The sequence below is a fragment of the Dermacentor andersoni genome, chromosome 10 (genome assembly GCF_023375885.2).
Source record: "Dermacentor andersoni chromosome 10, qqDerAnde1_hic_scaffold, whole genome shotgun sequence".
NCBI classification, from domain to species: domain Eukaryota; kingdom Metazoa; phylum Arthropoda; class Arachnida; order Ixodida; family Ixodidae; genus Dermacentor; species Dermacentor andersoni.
The window spans coordinates 90,136,927-90,155,280 of record NC_092823.1 but is presented as its reverse complement, the minus strand read 5'-3'; the positions used below and the strand labels follow the sequence as shown (position 1 = coordinate 90,155,280).

The 18,354-nt window shown below is 48.6% G+C and overlaps 2 protein-coding genes across 2 annotated transcripts in view; one reads left to right on the top strand and one right to left on the bottom strand.

Annotated features, from left to right (window-relative positions):
- The window catches only part of LOC126544288 (synaptotagmin-5-like), a 45,561-nt gene extending 35,813 nt beyond the window's left edge, over nt 1-9,748 (top strand). Inside the window, exon 7 of the mRNA XM_050191548.3 lies at nt 430-9,748. Coding sequence (XP_050047505.1) covers nt 430-755 — 326 coding nt within the window. The 3' untranslated portion in view covers nt 756-9,748. The remainder of the gene's footprint in view (nt 1-429) is intronic.
- Nucleotides 1-18,354, bottom strand: part of LOC126544291 (juvenile hormone acid O-methyltransferase-like) — a 177,196-nt gene that overhangs the window by 32,942 nt on the left and 125,900 nt on the right. The window lies entirely within an intron of this gene.

The following is an 18,354-nucleotide window of genomic DNA, read 5'->3' as shown; positions in this document are numbered from 1 at the left end:
AGAATATTTAGTGGAGTGTGTAACCTGCAATGGAGAAAGATCAAAATGTTTCAATACTAACGAACGTCAAGCGTAAAACGCACGTCCCAAATGAACACTGACGATAAGTAGAGATGTCCCTTGCGTCAAATGTGCGTAGCTAACTCGTAGCTCACTCTCCCTCCGTCTCATTGAAACTGGATGAGGGTGAGCTACGCGTACATTGAGCGCTGCTGGGGTGCGCCTTGGTGAAGACAAGCCTCGTTGATCACTCGTAGGCTAATAATGCGGCAAAGGTGCTCTTATTCAATTGTCGTTGAGGAAGCGGTATGCGGTACGCATTTTTAGGTGCTCGGAAATAGCCAAACACACGGGTTCACTATACAGCTGGGGGGGCATCGTCGCCCTGCCAGCGGCTGACCGGCGCTTTGCCGCCCGCGCGCGTTGCAGACACGTACGTCAAGGTGAGCCTGAGCTGCGGCGAACGCAAGCCCAAGAAGCGCAAGACAAGCGTGAAGAAAGGCACCGCCCAGCCGGCCTGGAACGAGGCGCTCAGCTTCGACGTATCCGAGGAGCAGCTCTCGCGCGCCCAGCTCTGCGTGCACGTGTGGCGACACGGCTCGTCGGGCGTCTCGTGCTCCACGTCGCTGGGCGGCTTCCAGCTCGGACCCGGCGGTGCCGACGTCACCGAGGAAGGCCAGCGGCACTGGAGGGACATGCTGTCCAACCCTCGCCGGGCTGTGGCCCGCTGGCACGCGCTCCAGCCGAATCCGTAGCCGCTGCCGTAGCGGCCGCGCGGGCGAGGAGCTCACTGGTCGGCGGGGAGAGAACCGGCGGGCCCTACTACTGCCGACGTTGTGGCACGAGTCGTGGGTCTTCGGTATTATCAGCATGGTTTCGAAACGGTTGACGGAAAACTCGAGCCACTCTCAAGTGGCAGGAGTCCCGAGCTCCCGAGGAACGCTCGGAAAATGAGTTTCTGCAAAGCTGGCGCGGCCAGATGGGTCGCACGTTGAGACACCTATACGTTTGTGTGTCTTACCGCGCAGTGAAAACATTACCTTCTACTGAGCGTTAGACAGAGTGGGTGCCAGAGAATTTCGTCGCATCGTTTCGCTGCTCGAAGGTTCATTCGACGAGCCGCTATACACAGGCAGAAGGAACGACGCAAATGGTTTCGGCGCGTGTTTTTTGATCTCCCTTTTATCTCTGCGAATTCACGATCTCGGACTGCTCACTGGAATCCCTAGTTCTAACAACTTTCCTCGCGAACGTGCTTATTTTTTTTAGTAACCGCACAACTTCTGCACACAAAGTTTTCTTTCGAAGAGAGCGTGCTGAAGAGTAGCTGTTTTCACGCGAACAGATAGGTCACATTTCCGTCGAGGTCAGTCCACGCGCAAGGCATTCTCGCGATTTCAAACGCGCAGTGAAGCGAGCAGTATGCCTTCAATGAACACAAAAGCTTGCGAACAAATGCAAAGGCAAATGGAGGAGAAAAAAGGACCGCTTCGGGAGTTCATGGTAACCCGTTGTCTCGCTGCAGAAGCCTGGCTTGATCTTCGGCCAGGCTTTGCCGTTTGGTGCGGTATGCTGCCCGAAATTGGTCTCGACTGTCCCCTCAGGGCTGCGATAACGTTGAAGTACAAACGATTCAACAGCTTTTCTTCGCTGCTAAGTATCGCACTGCGAACGATTAGCGAACAATACAGTTATGTGTTGCGGGCTGTAACAGCAGCAACGCTAACTCTGGCTGCAATCGGTGCTTGCAGATCGGTGCTTGCTGCTAATAGCTGCCATTTGGATTCCTTTTCAAGAAATTTGCAGTTTTGTCACTAAATTGCGGATCTGTCCATGTTCATCCATCCCTGATTTGCAGAGGATGAGCCTACTGAGGACGTCCAGTTGGCATAACAGAAGTCTGATTGTTACAGCCGACACAATTCGCAATTGTGTTGCGAGGTCTAAAATATGTTGCCAGTATTTTGTGTTTCTAACACTACTGCAGTACACTGTACTTGTTTATGCTGGTTAAATCACTGCTCGCGTTGATTAACCCTGCGTACTAAAGAAGAAAGATAAGCTGCGGGCATTGGTAATTTAGGTTAGGACATGACACATGCAACGTACGTACTCCTTCGGAAAAAAGAAAGTTGAGAAATGTTTTGTTCCGGAATACACTAAGTTCCTTTCTAGGGTCATCAAATAATAAAATTTTCACCGCGTAATTTCACAATGTCGCACGCGGTTCGCGCATATTTCATTTTTTCCGGTGAAATAACTAGCAGCTAATTCCCGGTAAAGATGGTGATGTAAAAAGTACCCTTGCTTTATGTCAAGAGCACACAAAAAGGACGAAACAGTAGACTGTGAGCGACACAGCCCTTGATATAGCGAAGAAGCAGCACAACGGAAATAAAAAAAAAACTAGAACAAAGAAAGGAATAAGGCCCACGGTAGAAGCAATGATCGGTCAACAGAATGTAAATATGCGTGGCTACTACGATAGCTCATTACTGTGAATTCTAACATTAATACCGTAAGAATGTGCTTTGAAAGAGCCGGTCAACAGCAGTTGGACTTGAACCGGTCGGCTTATCTTAAACTTCAGAGCAGTGCTGTCCGTCATGGCGTCTTCCAGACAAGAAATATCAACCTACGTGGTAAAGAAGCGCAAGCCGCTCGATTAGGTAGGTTTCATTCGTTTCGAGAATGTCCCAACTAGCTTTTATCCTCCTCCTCCTTTTTTTTTTGCTGCGCCACAGGATTGAAGGGCTTAGGCACAGCACCATCTGCAGCCGTTTCAAATAGCAGTACAAGTGCACGCGACAGTTTCACCACAGCTCTACAGCATTTCCCAGCGTTATGGTCAGAAGGTCTTCCGACAAATGATTTCACCCTTGCGTCCTGTGAAACAAGTGGACCCAAGCGCATCGCTGCCTCGTGAGCTCGGTCTTCACGCAAGCAGATGCGTTCACACACCAGAACCATGGCAGGTGTAAGATGTGTTGGTTGGAAGTTTTTAGGTAAGAGCTTTGTGCGGTTGATTGCGGGCCTTTGCAATGTGAAATTTCAAGAAGCTGGAATTTCAACGAATGGCGCCCACGAATGGTATTTGAATGGACGATCATGGTATTAATTTATTACAACGTAGTGGGCACTGCAGGCAAAAAACAAATAGTTTGCAGCGCACTACCCACGATGTATTTGCGTAGGGCGAGAAATCCTAATTGCGTTCGAGATTAAGACGGCTACAGCTGGGTGCGACAATTTTTGGACAAACAACGTGCGGTAGCTTCGTGCCAAAACCGCACTCCCGAGGCGTGCCTGTGGGTGCGTCAGGTCGTTGTGGCTGCATATAAGGGTCACGTGAAACAAGCTGCCACTGAAGAAAAACGGAAGCGAGTCGTAAATAATTTCCTTGCGGAAATAGACACCACAGGGCACGTAAACTTCCATAAGGATGTGATGGCGAAGAGCCGAAGCGCATTTTCAGGCGCCCGGGCAATTGGGGAAACAAGGATTCGAACGTCGGACGCTTATCCATGTAGATAAAGGGGCGCGAGGCCTACGGCAAGACTACTCAGAGGTGCAGAGAGCAACGCGATGGTAGTGCACTGTCGCAGTGGCGAGCAGACATGCGCGCGACGCTAGAAGCCCTCCATTGGCCGAGCTCCTCGCTTTGTAGTCAACAACTTGGCGTTTTGCTGCGAGAAAATGAAGAGCAGGAACGTGCGAGGGCCTATATTTTTCTGGCTCTTCTAGCCCGTCTAACTGCCGGACTGCACTGTCACCGCGTTGTCTGTCATATTTTTATCCATAGTATATAATACCCATATTATCGAAACTATACATGCATTTGATGAATTCTAGGGGTATTTTTTGGGATGACACGGACGGGGGAGATCAGGGAAAAGATGAACGGAGGCTTCTGACTACACTTAGCCCGTTCGATTCCAGCAAAGGTGCGGGAAGTACGCGTGCTACTAGGGTCTTTACCATTTACCAATGTCCTTTTCGTGGACCTCCACCACTTAGTGGAACGGGTCTCCTCAACTAGGGTTGGTTATTTTTATTCCGAGAGAAAGAATGTATTCGCGCGGGACGGCGGATATGTACGGCCTCAAGGGTGTGGTCTAACTGCGAGTACGAAATGTACAGAATGCAGGTGTAAAGCTTGTATCACATCCGCAGAGATGCACCATTTGGGCCACGGGATTCCTTCGGGTCTCGTGTGGCGTCGATAGGTTTGGCCGTCGCACGAAGATTCCTTCGTTGCATTCTTTAAACGCGGTTATACCGGGTGTGGCTATGCGACATGTCAGTAAAGTGACGCTACTGTGTATTGTTCTAGGCGTACGGCCGTGGGCTGAAGCGCACCGGTGTTTTTGGTGGCCACGAACAAGGTGTTCAGCCATGTTTTCAGCCATTTGTGATGCCCGCTTTGGTGCGGGAGTGAGTTGTTGACTCTTGAAGTTTCTCTTTGTCAGTTCTGCATGTGGTTCTCTGTTATGGAGGAATCGAGGTCGAATTCTGCAGTGCTTAAACATATACGAAAACAGAAAACAAGAACAAACACACGTGTTAAGAATAAGGCCTTAAAACTGTCCTGCAGTGTCGCTTGCACCTCGAGGCTTGTAAAGTTGTCCGTTTGCGAGGTTGTTGGTTTTTTTTCCCCACCTGCGCACGGAGACCACTTACACTTTGTTACTTATGGCACTTAGCCGAAACAGCAGAAACTGCTGTCTTCTCGTTTTCTTTCCCGCCTCCCGTCCAGGAAAGTCAATGAGAGTGAAGTTGTGATGCATTTTAGATTTAGCGCATCAGTGAGAGTGAAATACGTCGCTTACTTAAGAGGAACGCTTAAGGAAAAGGTTTTCCGGAAACTTTGTGGTCACCGACGAGGATGGGCTGTAAATGTGTTTGGTGGTGTGAGCGTGCTGATCTGATGTACGGTATGCGTTAACGGGCATTCTTGCTTTCTGGGCGCATTGCGAGAGTGCTTTCGCCCGGGCGGCGTTACTATCGGTGGCATTTGAATTGTTCGATTACATGAGGGTGCGCAGTTGTCTCCCGCCTCTTGAGAGCATTGGTCATTTGTCGATAAGCACTTAAACGTGTTGAGCCCGACAGTTAGATCTGTCTTGTGCATTTAGAGAAAACGTACGTGATTTTGCGTACAACGACGAAAAGACGCGTCAGGACAGCCGGCCTCAGATGCACGTATTTCTGTTTGTCCTGCCATGCGCTATCTTTTGTGTGTGCAGGACCAAGACGGAAGTGAGGAGATTGCTGAATTGGGTGCATTTATCACGCTGCAGTTTGGTCCAAATTGCGAATCAGGTTCGTGCTGATAGTTCAGAGCGAACCTTTAAAAAAAAGGCATCTTCGTTTGTATCATGTGATGCGGACGGGTGATATTCAAAAGCAGTCTGAATTCCTTGCGTAAATAAAGGATCTATGCTGAACTGAGTGAGGATCGTAAGAGTGCGAGTTTTTGAAAGAAATAATTTTATCAGGAACCCTAACTGTTCACTGTGGCACGACGTACAGAAATACGGGTACAAATAAGGCGGCGATGACCGTGCTAGCATGTTTCTGGTGTATCTATGCCGTTTATTGAAAGAAACTGCTAGAAAATGGAGGAACACTTTGTTCTGAAGATGTATGAAATACGGGGCACAACATCGCAACCTTGGTGATAAAGTATAGGTCCTCGCTTGGCGCTGTTTTCTCCTTGTTCATCTGCAGGGTGCACATGTATTTGTTTTCTTTTGTCACCCCGTGATGTCACCTGCCGAGAACATTGTTGTCAGCCATGAAGAACAGCGATATCGTGCTGGAAGTTGTCGAGTAATCAGGGTCCCACTTCCTTTTACCACAGGGTGTGATGACGTTTCATTTCAGCCATCCAGTTGCTCATTTGCTATGTATGGCTGCAGGCTGCACTGGGGAGAGTGCTGTGTTCTGGAGCGCTTATTCGCGATCACTCACAGCAGCGGAACATGCGAGGGAACTATAAATTATGACAAATCCTAAAGAATCTTAGTGGTGTCATGCAAGGCGAACAGAGGTGCGAACAAAAACAGCCAACTCTGTCTGAAATATCAGTCTGTCGGCCATGAAGAACAGCGATATCGTGCTGGAGTTGTCAAAGTACTTTTTGTTGATGGATTGTAGCATAATTGTATGCACATGCTCAGAAGAGGTTGCTACAAGAGAGCCTTGCCCCTTGCGCTCGTAATCTTTCTTGAAACCATAAAGGATTTCAGCATGGATGACTCCAGCAGAAGATCAAGAATTACGGCCTGGGAAAGATACTGCCTAAATGAAAATGAAAATGTGTCTCTGGAGTGTTTGCAATGAAAAGAACGTCCTTTGCTTAAAGAAAAGCTGATAATTTTAGAAAAAGGAATGAGGGGTACTTTGAAGGCTCCACAAAAGAAAGGGCTATGATCAATGTCCCGATGAGCTTTACAGGCGCATTACAGAACTGCACCATCGTGCTAAAATGTTGGATTTCAACCAAACGTTGCAGCTAAGGCACCTCATGGTGTGCACTTGATCCCGCAGAAAAGTTGGTGTACTTCCTTTCTGCTCGCCCTTGGGAGCGGATATCAAAATCTCCCGAAGCATTGTATATTTTTGTACAAAGGATTTTCACGGGCAACCTTGCTCACGACCTTGGTACAGTTAGTCCTAGTACAGTGTCCAGCGCTGGTTATTGACTTTAGTGACCACGAATACGTATTATATAAGAATCTTTGTCAGCGCAACACTCATGCCTAATTTGGTGTTCTACGTGGAGTGAGCAGACAAGAAACTAAATAGGCATGGGCTACACGAACTGAGCGACCAAGAAAGGCTTCCTGCCAAGCAAAGTGGTGCTAATTTCAGCCTGTGTTCCGAGAAGTTAAGTGTAGAAGATGCACCTCGCAACTACGTCACCCAGATGCGACCGTTCATGACACCTCTTTCTGCCTCTAGACCTGCAAATTTCGCTAATCAGTAGGGTGCAATCCTCCGGGTCTTTGATATCTATGTAATGCCTTCTTTGTTCCAAGTCATCTGAATACGAGTGTTCTTCGAAATTCGCGGGCATTCTCACCTATGATGGTACCTAGACTTGAAGGGCTAAATGTTCCTCGCACTTTCTGTGGCAGTGAAGTGATTGCGTATTGGCGCTCCCCGAAACTCCCACAAGTCGCGGAGGGTGGTCCCTACGTGGCCGCCGCGCGCTAAGTTGTCGGTGCCCTGCTCGTGTGTCGTGTCCCCCTCCTGTCCCCGGGGGCGCCTCCTTGTGATACGCGCGCCTCCCGCCGCGCAACTTTTTTTCGCGGTCCACGCTCTAGTTTTTTTCTCTGGTGTCCTAAAGCATACATATCAGAAACATATGTACAGTGTCAAAGTTTTTCCGAGTGTTTTTATGCAAAAGCGCTGCTGCTACTGCTGCTGTTGTGCGTCTCTCGTTGAGTGTTTGCCTCTTGTGTCCGCATGGGGGCGCCCCGGAGCACTGCGTTCGCCTTCAACCGTCCCTTAACAGCGATAAACACGTACACGTAGGTGGTGGTTATCTGACACATAAGCAGATTGTGGTGGTGACAAGAAGAACGAATTAGAAGAAAGCTTTATAATTGAAGCTAAAACAGGTGGCAGGAGGCTAGTTCGCTTTCTCTTTACAAACTGCAATATGGTGTTTAGAAGTACGAATGCCGAGTCATAACAATACACGAGACAGTACAGGAGCTTTACGTGAACGTTTGTGCACTTTTTTGCATACTTGTGATATTTACAGCAGTGAGCTTACCCCGCAAATTAATGTTTGAAACTTGCTGCCGCACAGCCCTTGATGACTCGCCCTTGAAAATTTAATGTATTATTGCGAACTTCATGGATGCACATGTCTCGAGGTAGCCATAATTAGGTCGGTACTGTGACACAGCTTTCCACTCATGCATCTTCTTTTATTTTGTTTAAGGTTGACTCTCGTGTCACAGGCGCTGATTGTATGGAAGTCAGCTAAGGAATAATTTGTCCCAAATGCGTCGTCACGCGTGCGATGCTGAAATACATATCACAGTCTGGGTGTAGGCCAGTTGGTGATTAATGATATGTGAGGTTACTGCAAGGAACCCACAAGACTTTAAGAAAGGGACAACAAAGCGCTTTAAAGAAGAGTACAGAGTAAGTATATCATACGTGTACCCGAACAGTTACCAGGCGCGCCCAAGCACAATGATGAGTGTTAGCGAGCTTAGCCAATATTTATTTTTGTAGTTGAAATATCAGGCGTTCACCAACCTCACGAAGCGAGTGACGTGGTACTGGTATTGAACACGCAGTCCTCGTTAAGTGGTGACTGTAGCACGCAATAGTTATAGAAATGAGGACAGCTAAAATGGCGAGATTTGAGTTCCAGCTACTTTCTGTGGTGCGCAAAGGTATCATTTCACACAAAGGCAATTTGCTAAGCTGCAGACTCACAGGAAGTTGCTTAGTCTACAAGGTGAAGTTTCTAGGTAATCTTACTAGGGGTGGGATTTAATGAGCGATGTATATTGTTAAAGAAAGTAAGAATGACGGGAAGGACAACTTTATTGCTAAAAACTGCTGCCTATAATTTCCTTTATGACAGATCACGTCACTCGTGGTACCAACCATGCCTCCACCACTTTAATCTATTTGGTCATATCTACCCTGGTTTTGTTTGTAAGTAATCCTCTGCTTGGGGTATGGTTGAAGGCAGGAGCTGTCTCCGGCATTGAATGGCTGAAAGGACCATTCTGGGTGCCGCGTCGGGTTTTCATAGTTACGTGAACTTCGGCTTCTAAACGTGCCGGATCTACAAAAACAAAGTTAAGGTGTCATGTGTCACTAAGGTTGTCAATGGACTGTTGGTTCGGGGCCATACATTGGTTCGGGCCATTAGTGTTATGGCATAATGAAAGCACAACTTGCTTTGATCTACTTCACTAGACGCAGGCGTCCAGCGCATTGAACGGTGCTTGGCAAACGAGGTTGTCGTCGAATAAAGTAGGTTCGACCTTTCCGCAGAAATAATGTCACTATCGTTGTCGATACACTCGGTGGTGCTCCCACATTTACTGTCTAAATTTTGTGCTATGCGAACCTGTCTTGAAAACTGCAGTTCGGCCTGTTGAATTGCTGTTGCCCATATTTAAGCTCATGAATTAGAGTAAAGTTAAGGCTAGAGTCCTAGCTGGCGAGGTTATTCTGGCTACGTTACGCACTGCGTGACTACATGGATGGCACGTGGACCTTGTATTGCAACTGTTGTTCCTGGCGTTTTGGTTTTTATCTCATTAACTATTCGCACGGCTACCAGTGAAGTAGCAAAACCTCTCAGAAACGATTATAGTTACCTGCTTGACGTTTATATTATACTCTCGACCTTGAAGGGGTCGAAAGGCGAACAATGTGAAAGACACACGGATATATCGGCCTTTCGGCTGGCAGTAAGACTGCCAAGTGACAAAACGGTTCCAGTAGGACAGACTTGCAGTGACACTATGGCGCACAACAGCGTAAAACCTAAAGAAAAACAGTCATATGACACGTGGAATTCGGTCGCTGCACCCTGAAGAGTTACTTGTCACCCATGGCTGCCCCCAGCAAAGTGCTTTAGGTGCTGTTCGAGGCACGCGTTGCTCAGCGCGATCCCCACCTCTCCCTTCTCTGGAGTCCTCGTGGGGAGGAGCTGCTGCTGTACATGTTTCAAGAAATATATAATACGACCTGTTTCCGAAAACGCCTGCGCCTCTTTTCTTCTTCAGAACAGGCGACATCAGACGGGGTGTCGCTGCCGCAAAGCGAAGAAGTGCTGCAGAGACTGAAGGCTTATTCGCCGAGGAATACTCGACCGATGACTTTCAGCGGCCTGTGGGGTGTATTGTTTTTTAGTGCTGTACAAACAAAATAATTGTTTGTGGGTTATGATTTCGGCATCAAACACAGAAGAGTAATAGCCATATTACCACGTGGTTCCTCTTATTGGCACTTGCAGTTGAAAATACTTTTCGTTCCAGCTTCAGCCATCGCGCTAGCTATTAAAACTAAGGACGCTCTGGGACAATCGTCGATAACTCTTACAGAATCCCAAGTCGCATGTAGACTATTCCTCACCGGGAGGCTACCACACAGCACCACTCACCTATTAGGATCCAACCTAACGCAGAAACACATGATCATCTGGTGCCCGGGTCACGCAGGACTCGAGGGCAATGAGAGAGCGCACGGCGCAGCTCGTGCTTTTGTCAACCGAGCGGCCGACCACTCTGACGAAAACCCCTTTTTACCACGAGACATCCTTGAGCACCAGCGGCGCGAGCGAAGAAAGTACAGTCCACCACACCCTGACCTATCCAGGCAGGACTCTTATGACTGGCGCCGAATACAGACGCACACATTTCCAAACCTTTATTTGAAAAATGCCATTCACCCAACGCTGTACAGCGTTCGCTGTCCTTGGTGCGGAGGCCGGCCAGCTCTCGCCCACATTACGTGGCACTACCAGAACAGGCCACCCAAAATTAGTACACCGAAAATAGCCGGCAAACTTTCCGGAAGGGAGCAGTGGGAGACTTGTCTCGGCAGCGAGGATCGGGAGATGCAACTAGCGCTCCTCGACCAAGCACGGCGGACCGCTCAAGCCAGTGGGGCCCTGGACTAGGGGCTCCACCCACTCGCTTTCTGCATTTTTTTCTTTTAAATGGACGTTTTGAAATATATATATATATATATATATATATATATATATATATATATATATATATATATTGTTTATTACTGCGAATAGCATTCTTTCATTATTTCAACTGTTTTAATTATATCAATGTCATGATTTCAACTGTTTAATTATACCTATGTCATGACAGCTTCGTAATATACTCTCGTCATGCCGCCGTCGTCACGCCTTCCATTCTGAGCCAGTGACCCAAGTTATCTAACGGCTTTGGCTACTAGGCTACGGCTATGGCCTTACAGTCGTGATATCTTCGTGGTAATTGCATCACCGTCGTTCCAGCTTTGTATTCCGACGCTTGTCATGGCATCGTCGTCACGCCATCCCTGTCACGCAGTCGTCACGCATTCTTTGTCACACCGCCATACTGCTTCCGTCGTTGTTGTTCAATCGTCTTCATTCCAGCGTCATGATCTGACTCTCTTAATGCTGTCGTCGTCATGGCGTCGACTCCGACTCACTGGTCCACTTTGTCTAATAGATTGGGTCATAGATATGTGTTCGAGGTCATGATGCCGTCGCGGTAGTTGCATCTTAATGATTACAGCTTTGTCATCCGACTCTTGTCATGCCGTCATCGTTACACCATCGTCGTCGCACGGTCGTCGTCATGCCGCCGTCGTCACGCTGTCGTTCTAGCATTTTCATTGCGTCAGTATTGTCGTGCCATGGTCGTCGTGCAGTCATTGTCATACCACCCTCTTCGTTCCATCGACGTCAATCTTTCTTCGTCCTAATATTGTAATTACACAGTGGTAATTCAATCGTGATTATGCCACCCTTGTCATAGCTTTGTCTCCCAACAGACACTATTATGCCTCCATCGTCAGACCCTCGTCATTGTCACTGCATCTTCGTCATTCTACTCATACCATCGTCATCGTACATATCTCGTTATACAGTCGTCGTCATGTCATTGCCATCATACATTTGTCATTTAATTGCCCTCATGCCATTGTCATTCCATAATCTTCACTCCATCGTTGCCATACAGCCATTGTCGTACCGTCGTCGGGATGCCGTCGCGGTTGCTTCATCGTCATCACTGCAACTTCGTCGTCAACTCTCGTCACGCGCCGTCGTCGTCAAACCCTTGTCACCATGCCATCGTCGTCATGTTGTCGTTTCGCCATTGCCTTCAGTTCAGTGTCCTCATCCCATTGTCGTCACGCCATCGTCGCCATAACACGTTCGTCGATTTATCGGTGTCATTTTTTGTTCGTCATTGTACCGTAACCGTGCTGTCGTCATTCAATCGTGATTATGCGTGCCGCTGTTGCCATGCCATCGTCGCCATTACGTCATCGCCCCACATTCCCCATTATGCATTCGTTGTCTTACTGCCGTCGGGCCGTCTTGGCCATGCCATCGTCGTCATTCGCGCTTCATCTGGTTGTCGTCATACTGTCGTCGTCACTATAGTCGGCGTTATTTCATTGTCCGCATGTCATCATCGTCCCGATGTCGTTATTTTATGGTAGTCAGAAATAACGGCATCTCATGTTCTGATGCCGTCGTCATCATGCGCTTTCGTTGTTCGATTGATAGAATTCCTTTTTTTTTTGGCTATCGAGTCGTCAATACGTCTGCATCGTGCAGTCGTCGTCATGCCTACATGCTCGTTGATATGAACTTGGCGAGGGAGTGCCATAGCAAAGTGAGACGATATCGGAATAAGTTGCATATAACCGAAGCAAAGAAAGTCTCGTAATTACCATTACGCGTATTAAATAAACGTCACTTCAGGAACATCACCTTTCATTGCATTACTCGATTGCTATTCGCATTATAATCCTCTATAGTCATCACAGATTAGCTCTGCCGTAATTTTTACGCTGTGTATTGGTAATATAGGCAATGCATTATGTTATTGATTCCTGTGGTTCATTACTTGTGTTGAGCACAAGGAGCAGTAGTACATTAAAAAAAAGGCGCGCAATGTGACATACAAGAAAAAAAAAGATTAGGGTGAGCATGCAAGGGTGAGCAGAGAAGGCTGGTGGCTTCATGCGTGCTGTCTTCATGATTCGTGATGGATGTCACGGGATGTTTCGAGACGCGCAACAGCTGAAAATGGTGAAACGAGTGGACAAGGACTTGACACGTGTCGGACGAGGACGCGTGCGGTGTCGGCGCTCATCCCACCAGCGTCGTGACGGTGAGAGCTCACGTTCAGGGTTGTTCTTGTTTGTCTTTGTGCACGTGGCGCAATGGTCATATAGTTAGCGAACTCTTACTGCCGCTTATACTGCCCCTGGAACTACGAGCCTTACTTGATGATTATGAATTAATTTTGTTGGCACAAAGACAATGTATGGCTGCAGAGCGCGAGGGCCATGGTAACGAGCTGTCAGTCACACGTGAAGTATGAATGTAATGAGGCTATACAATGACCAGTAACATCGCTTCTAGACAGCCTCAAATGTGCATTTTGTAATGATGAACACAGACAATATTCGGTGGACGCGGAGATGACAAAGGGAGCAGCCCTGATTACCAGCCCGGACGACGTGACAGATCAGCTCACTGTCCTGGCGTGAACTGCTTTTCTGCGGCCAAGCTGCTCCTGATAAATATATTGTCACGTGATAGTGACGGTGAAAAACACAGCGGTAAAACTGTGAATGACGAAACTAACTTTTTTACTGGGCGAACTTGTGCCCACAAAAGCAAGTTACGGTTAAAGACAGCAATTGCGGCGAACACGGTCGGCGATCGTTGAAAATCTAATCAGCGGGTCAAGCGCGTCGGCTTTTGTACATCAGTCATCGAAGGTTGCAGAGTAATACATGAAGGTGCACCCTGCGCTGAGCGATAACGTTTGTTACACGATGAAACGCGATCACCAGATAAACGAGTACACCTGTCAATATCACCTTTTAATTTGGTGAAGGTGTGGGGTGCACTTCAAAGCGGAAGCAGCAAAGCCGCGCCTTGCTGCCAACGTCAACAATGCAGGCTGTAGCCATGAAAATATTTCCCAGCCTCCGGACATCGTCTGTTCCAGCGGGATACAGCGATATTCCGCGGAAATGGCGACTAAGACGTTGGGAAGAGAACGTCACTGAGCTTAACAGTGCAATTTTTTACTTGACTGGTGTCACAAATTTGTGGTGCTGCTAATAATCAGACATGACCGAGTAGGCTTCATTTCAAACGAGGTTTGCCGAAGTTTTCACGAATTATATTGGAAGTCGTCAATATGTGCAAGCGCATAAATTCATCAACGATCAGGTCACATAAGATCCATCAAATCCTTATATGAATAGCGAACGACGCTTTTCGAATGTTATTAGCCGAAGACCCACAAGCCGTCGCCGAAGTCATCAATTTTTGCTAGAGATTTCACGAATGATGACAGCAACGTGCTCTAACGTGACGACTTCTGGCGCAAGATGACCATGTCGCAACCTTGGCTCCTGGCCCTAAAAAATTATCACAGTTGCGCCATAAGGGCGAAGCAATGTATGCAATAGCAACATGTTAGAGAGAGAGAGAGAGAGAGAGAAAAGGATGCATAGAAAGGCAGGGAGGTTAACCAGAGGCCGTTCCGGTTGGCTACCCTGCACGGGGGGACGTGTGAAGGGGGATAAAAAGAGAAAGAGAGCGGAAGGGGGAGATAGAAAGAAATAGAGACGAGCACGACCAAACCGCGTACACTACAGAGCGGTAGGGGGCGGCGTTCTTGCAGTCTATCGTGAAGCCCCACAGACCGCAGGAACCTCAATAACGCGAGCAAGGCCTTTATCGTGGGTGATCTGTTGGAGTACTCACCTAAAGCTTTCAGTTTTGATAGCTGGTCCAGTACTCTGCACAGCACTTGTCTCTGAGCACTATATCGCGGGCAGGCACAGATAATATGTGCGAGCGTCTCATCGATGTTGCATGTGGCGCACGTGGGCTGTTGGCCAATTGAATAAGGAAAGCATACGAGTTCGTGAATGCAACGCCTAGCCACAGACGGTAGAGCATGGTCTGTTCACGTCGTGGTAACCGATGCGGTAGGTGAATCCGTATGTCCGGAGACAACGAACGCAAACGACACATGGTGAAAGTGTTCGAGTCCCACAGAGGCAAAGTACATTCACGGGACATCAGTCGCAGCCCAGCCGCAGCGTCTTTTTGCGAAAGCGGAATCAAGACACGCTGACCACTTTCATGTGCAGATCGGGCGGCTTCGTCGGCGTGGTCATTCCCGCTGAAGCTGCAATGACCTGGAAGCCAATTAAAGATTTTGTTGTGTCCCTTGTCATGGCTGCGATTATACATGTGTCGAATTTCTGAGGGGCAACATGTTATGTTGCAACAAGTGTAAGGCTCGTAGCTGTAGTGGCAGTATGAATTGAAGTAAACGTAAGCTGACTATGTAAAGTTCGGGTTGTGGCGTGTGTAGACACACCTAAGAATTTACCTTTGGCATGTTGAGACGTAACAGGTGGTTCATACAAGGATGCGGGTCACCACTCGACGCTTGTGTTGGTGGTTACGTAGGTTTGACGTCAGGATAGTGGAAGGAAAAACGGAAATAGTTCCGCGTTGTAGGGTTCATGAGCGGCACACGATAGAAAATATCAAACTTTACGCACAGTAATCCGCGTAATATGATTCTGGAATACCTTTGATCAACAGGAAGTAACCGAATCGCAGGTGATCCTGAGCTAAATATATATAGCGCGGGGTGAGCTTAAGAATTGGCGATTCACACTAACGCCCCTACCCGCCGGGGTAGCTTAGTGCTATGTCGTTGCGTCGTTTAGCATGACGTCAGCAATTTGTTTCAGGCCATCGCGGCCGCATTCCAGTGAGGTCGGAATGCAAGAATGCCCGTTTACCATGCTTTGTATTCGCGTCAAAGCAGGGGGACGAAAAAAAAAAAATAACGCGGTTTGGTTAGGGTTCGGGTTCGACGCGCTCCGATTTCGTTCCGGTTCAGTTCCAGTTCGCTGAACTAAAAATTACGAACAGTTAGAAGCACTGAAGTGGCTCAAAAACGCAGTAAACTTAATCCTTCCACTGACAATAAGCCACACAGTGCTATCGAGTTGTCCACATGGCACATGCGCAAGTTTCTTCAGGAGAAGGAGGCATGGCTCACAACAATCACTTCCTATGAATAAATATCAACGAAGTGTAACGTTATACACCTACAGCAGGCATAACATCAACACAGCCATCTTAGCAGTGAGTGAGTGAAGTAACTTTATTTCGGTCCAGAGAAGACGCAGGGGAGACCCCGCGCCACCCGGCTAGTCCCACGTAGGGACCGCCAAGCCGAGCTTGATGGCCCGATCGCGGGCACTCTGGACGGCCAGGGTTTGGTCGTTGAGTTCGGGGCTGCCCAAGAGCGCAGCCCACCTATCCCCGCTGAAGGAGGAGCCGATGGCTTCACACTCCCACAACACATGGTCCGATGTTGCCCTTAGTCCACAGGCAGGACAGTCCGCACTGGGATATCTTTCAGGATATATGGCATGAAAAACCGGGAGGTTAGGGTACGCACGGGCTTGTAAAAGTCGAAGGGTAACCGCCCGCGCCCTACATAAGGCGGGGTGCGGGAAGGGGAAGACCCGTCTTGACAGATAGTAGTGCTTGGTGATCTCATTAAACGTAAGCAAGGGTTCCCCGCGGGGCTGAGGGACTGCTGAGGCGGCGCGGTCAGTGAGTCCTCGCGCGGCCTCGTGTGCGCCCTCGTTAGGGTTAGAGTGAGAACCCTCAATCAACCCCAAATGAGCGGGAAACCAAAAGAGAGAATGCGGAGAGATACTTTTGGCGCTTTGGAGAATGCGGAGGGCTTGGGGGGAGACCATACCGGTTTGGTAGGCCTTAATGGCTGCCTTGGAATCAATATACATTGCCTCTCTGCGACCATCGAGCACAGCCAGCGCGATTGCAACCTGTTCGGCTACCACGAGCCTCGAAGTGCGTACCGTAGCGCAGCAAGTGAGCCTTGAATTGGAGTCTACGATGGAGACGGCAAATGCCTCTTGTTGGGCATATGCCGCGGCATCCACGAAGCTTGCCTCAATGTGGTTATTGCGGACATGCTCGAGTAGAGCTGTACCCCTGGCCCGACGTCTGCCGACATTGTTTGCGGGGTGCATATTGCTGGGTAGGGGTGCGATGTGCAGTTGAGACCTGATGTCGCTGGGAATCCGCACGGCGTCAGGGCACTGGTCGACAGGATTGAGGCCGATCTCGTCGAGTATCTTGCGGCCCGTCGGAGTGCCGGATAGCCTGAGCAGCTGTGAGTGCTCTTGTGCCTCGATAATCTCTTCGAGCGTGTTGTGGACTCCGAGCTTCAACAGGTTTTCGGTGTGGGTGCTTGCAGGCAAGCCGAGGGCAAGCTTAAAAACCTTTCTGATGAGTGAATTGAGCTTGTTCCTTTCAGCCACATGCCAATTATGCATGGCAGCCGAGTATGAAAGGTGGCAGAGAACAAAAGCATGTATAATGCGGATGAGATTGTCTTCCTTGATTCCCCGGTGCCTGTTGGCGATCCTCCGAATGAGGCCGAGGGCACTCTCCGTCTTGGCGGTGATTTTTCTCAAGTGCGGTTCCATTGGAACCGTTAGACTCGATATACATCCCCAATATTCGGAGCGAGTCCACTGTAGGCACCGGAGACCCGTCACCAGTGAAAAGCCGTATTTCGCTTTCGGACGCCGGTTTCCAATCACGATGGCCGCCACCTCTGGGTCTTTTCTTGTAGAGAAGTAGCTCAGATTTTGAGGGAGAACGTCTGAGCCCAGTGGGGCGGAGGAAACGCTCGGTCGCATCGATGGCGCTCTGTGTGGTGGCTTCAACTTGGCCGTCGCTCCCGCCGACGCACCAGATGGTGATGCCATCTGCGTAGATAGTATGGTTGATTCCTTGAACCTTCGCGAGCTCCATAGAAAGCCCGATCATTGCGATGTTAAATAATGTTGGCGAGATGACTGAGCCCTGAGGCGTGCCGCGTGAACCGAGGGTGATCTCTTGCGAAAGGTATCCTTTGATCTTGAGCTTGGCAGTTCTCTGGCTAAGGAAGGATCGGACGAAGTCGTAGGCCCTCTTCCCGAGCCCGAGGCCGGCAATAGACTGGAGAATGAACTCGTGTGAGATATTGTCGAACGCCTTCTGCAGGTCTAGTCCAAGGATGGCTCTGGTATCTCCCGTGCTCCGGTCGATGATCTGATGCTTTATCAGCTTCATGGCGTCCTGTGTCGAGAGGCCGGCTCTGAAACCAATCATATTGTGGGTGTACATGTCATTGGCCTCGATGTGCACCTTGAGCCGGTTGAGCAGGTTAGCAGTGGTGTCTATATATAGAGTCGGCAGCATGCGGTGTCCTTCGCGTCCATGCCGCCGTTCCATTCTTCCCGCACTTCTTAAAATCGTCAATGATACTTCAGTGAGTGAAAAAAAAATGGCAGAAAATAGCCTTCTAAGATGTATGAGAGCGCACATTTCAATATTTCTAGACGCACAATATAACACTGACAAGCGAATTATCATACGACTCTTTCTTCGTAAATGCCACTTTGAAATTTAGATATACTTTATTGAAAGCAATAAAATAAAAATATTGCATCCGAATATATTTAAAACTTAAAATGAATTATTGGGTTTTTTAT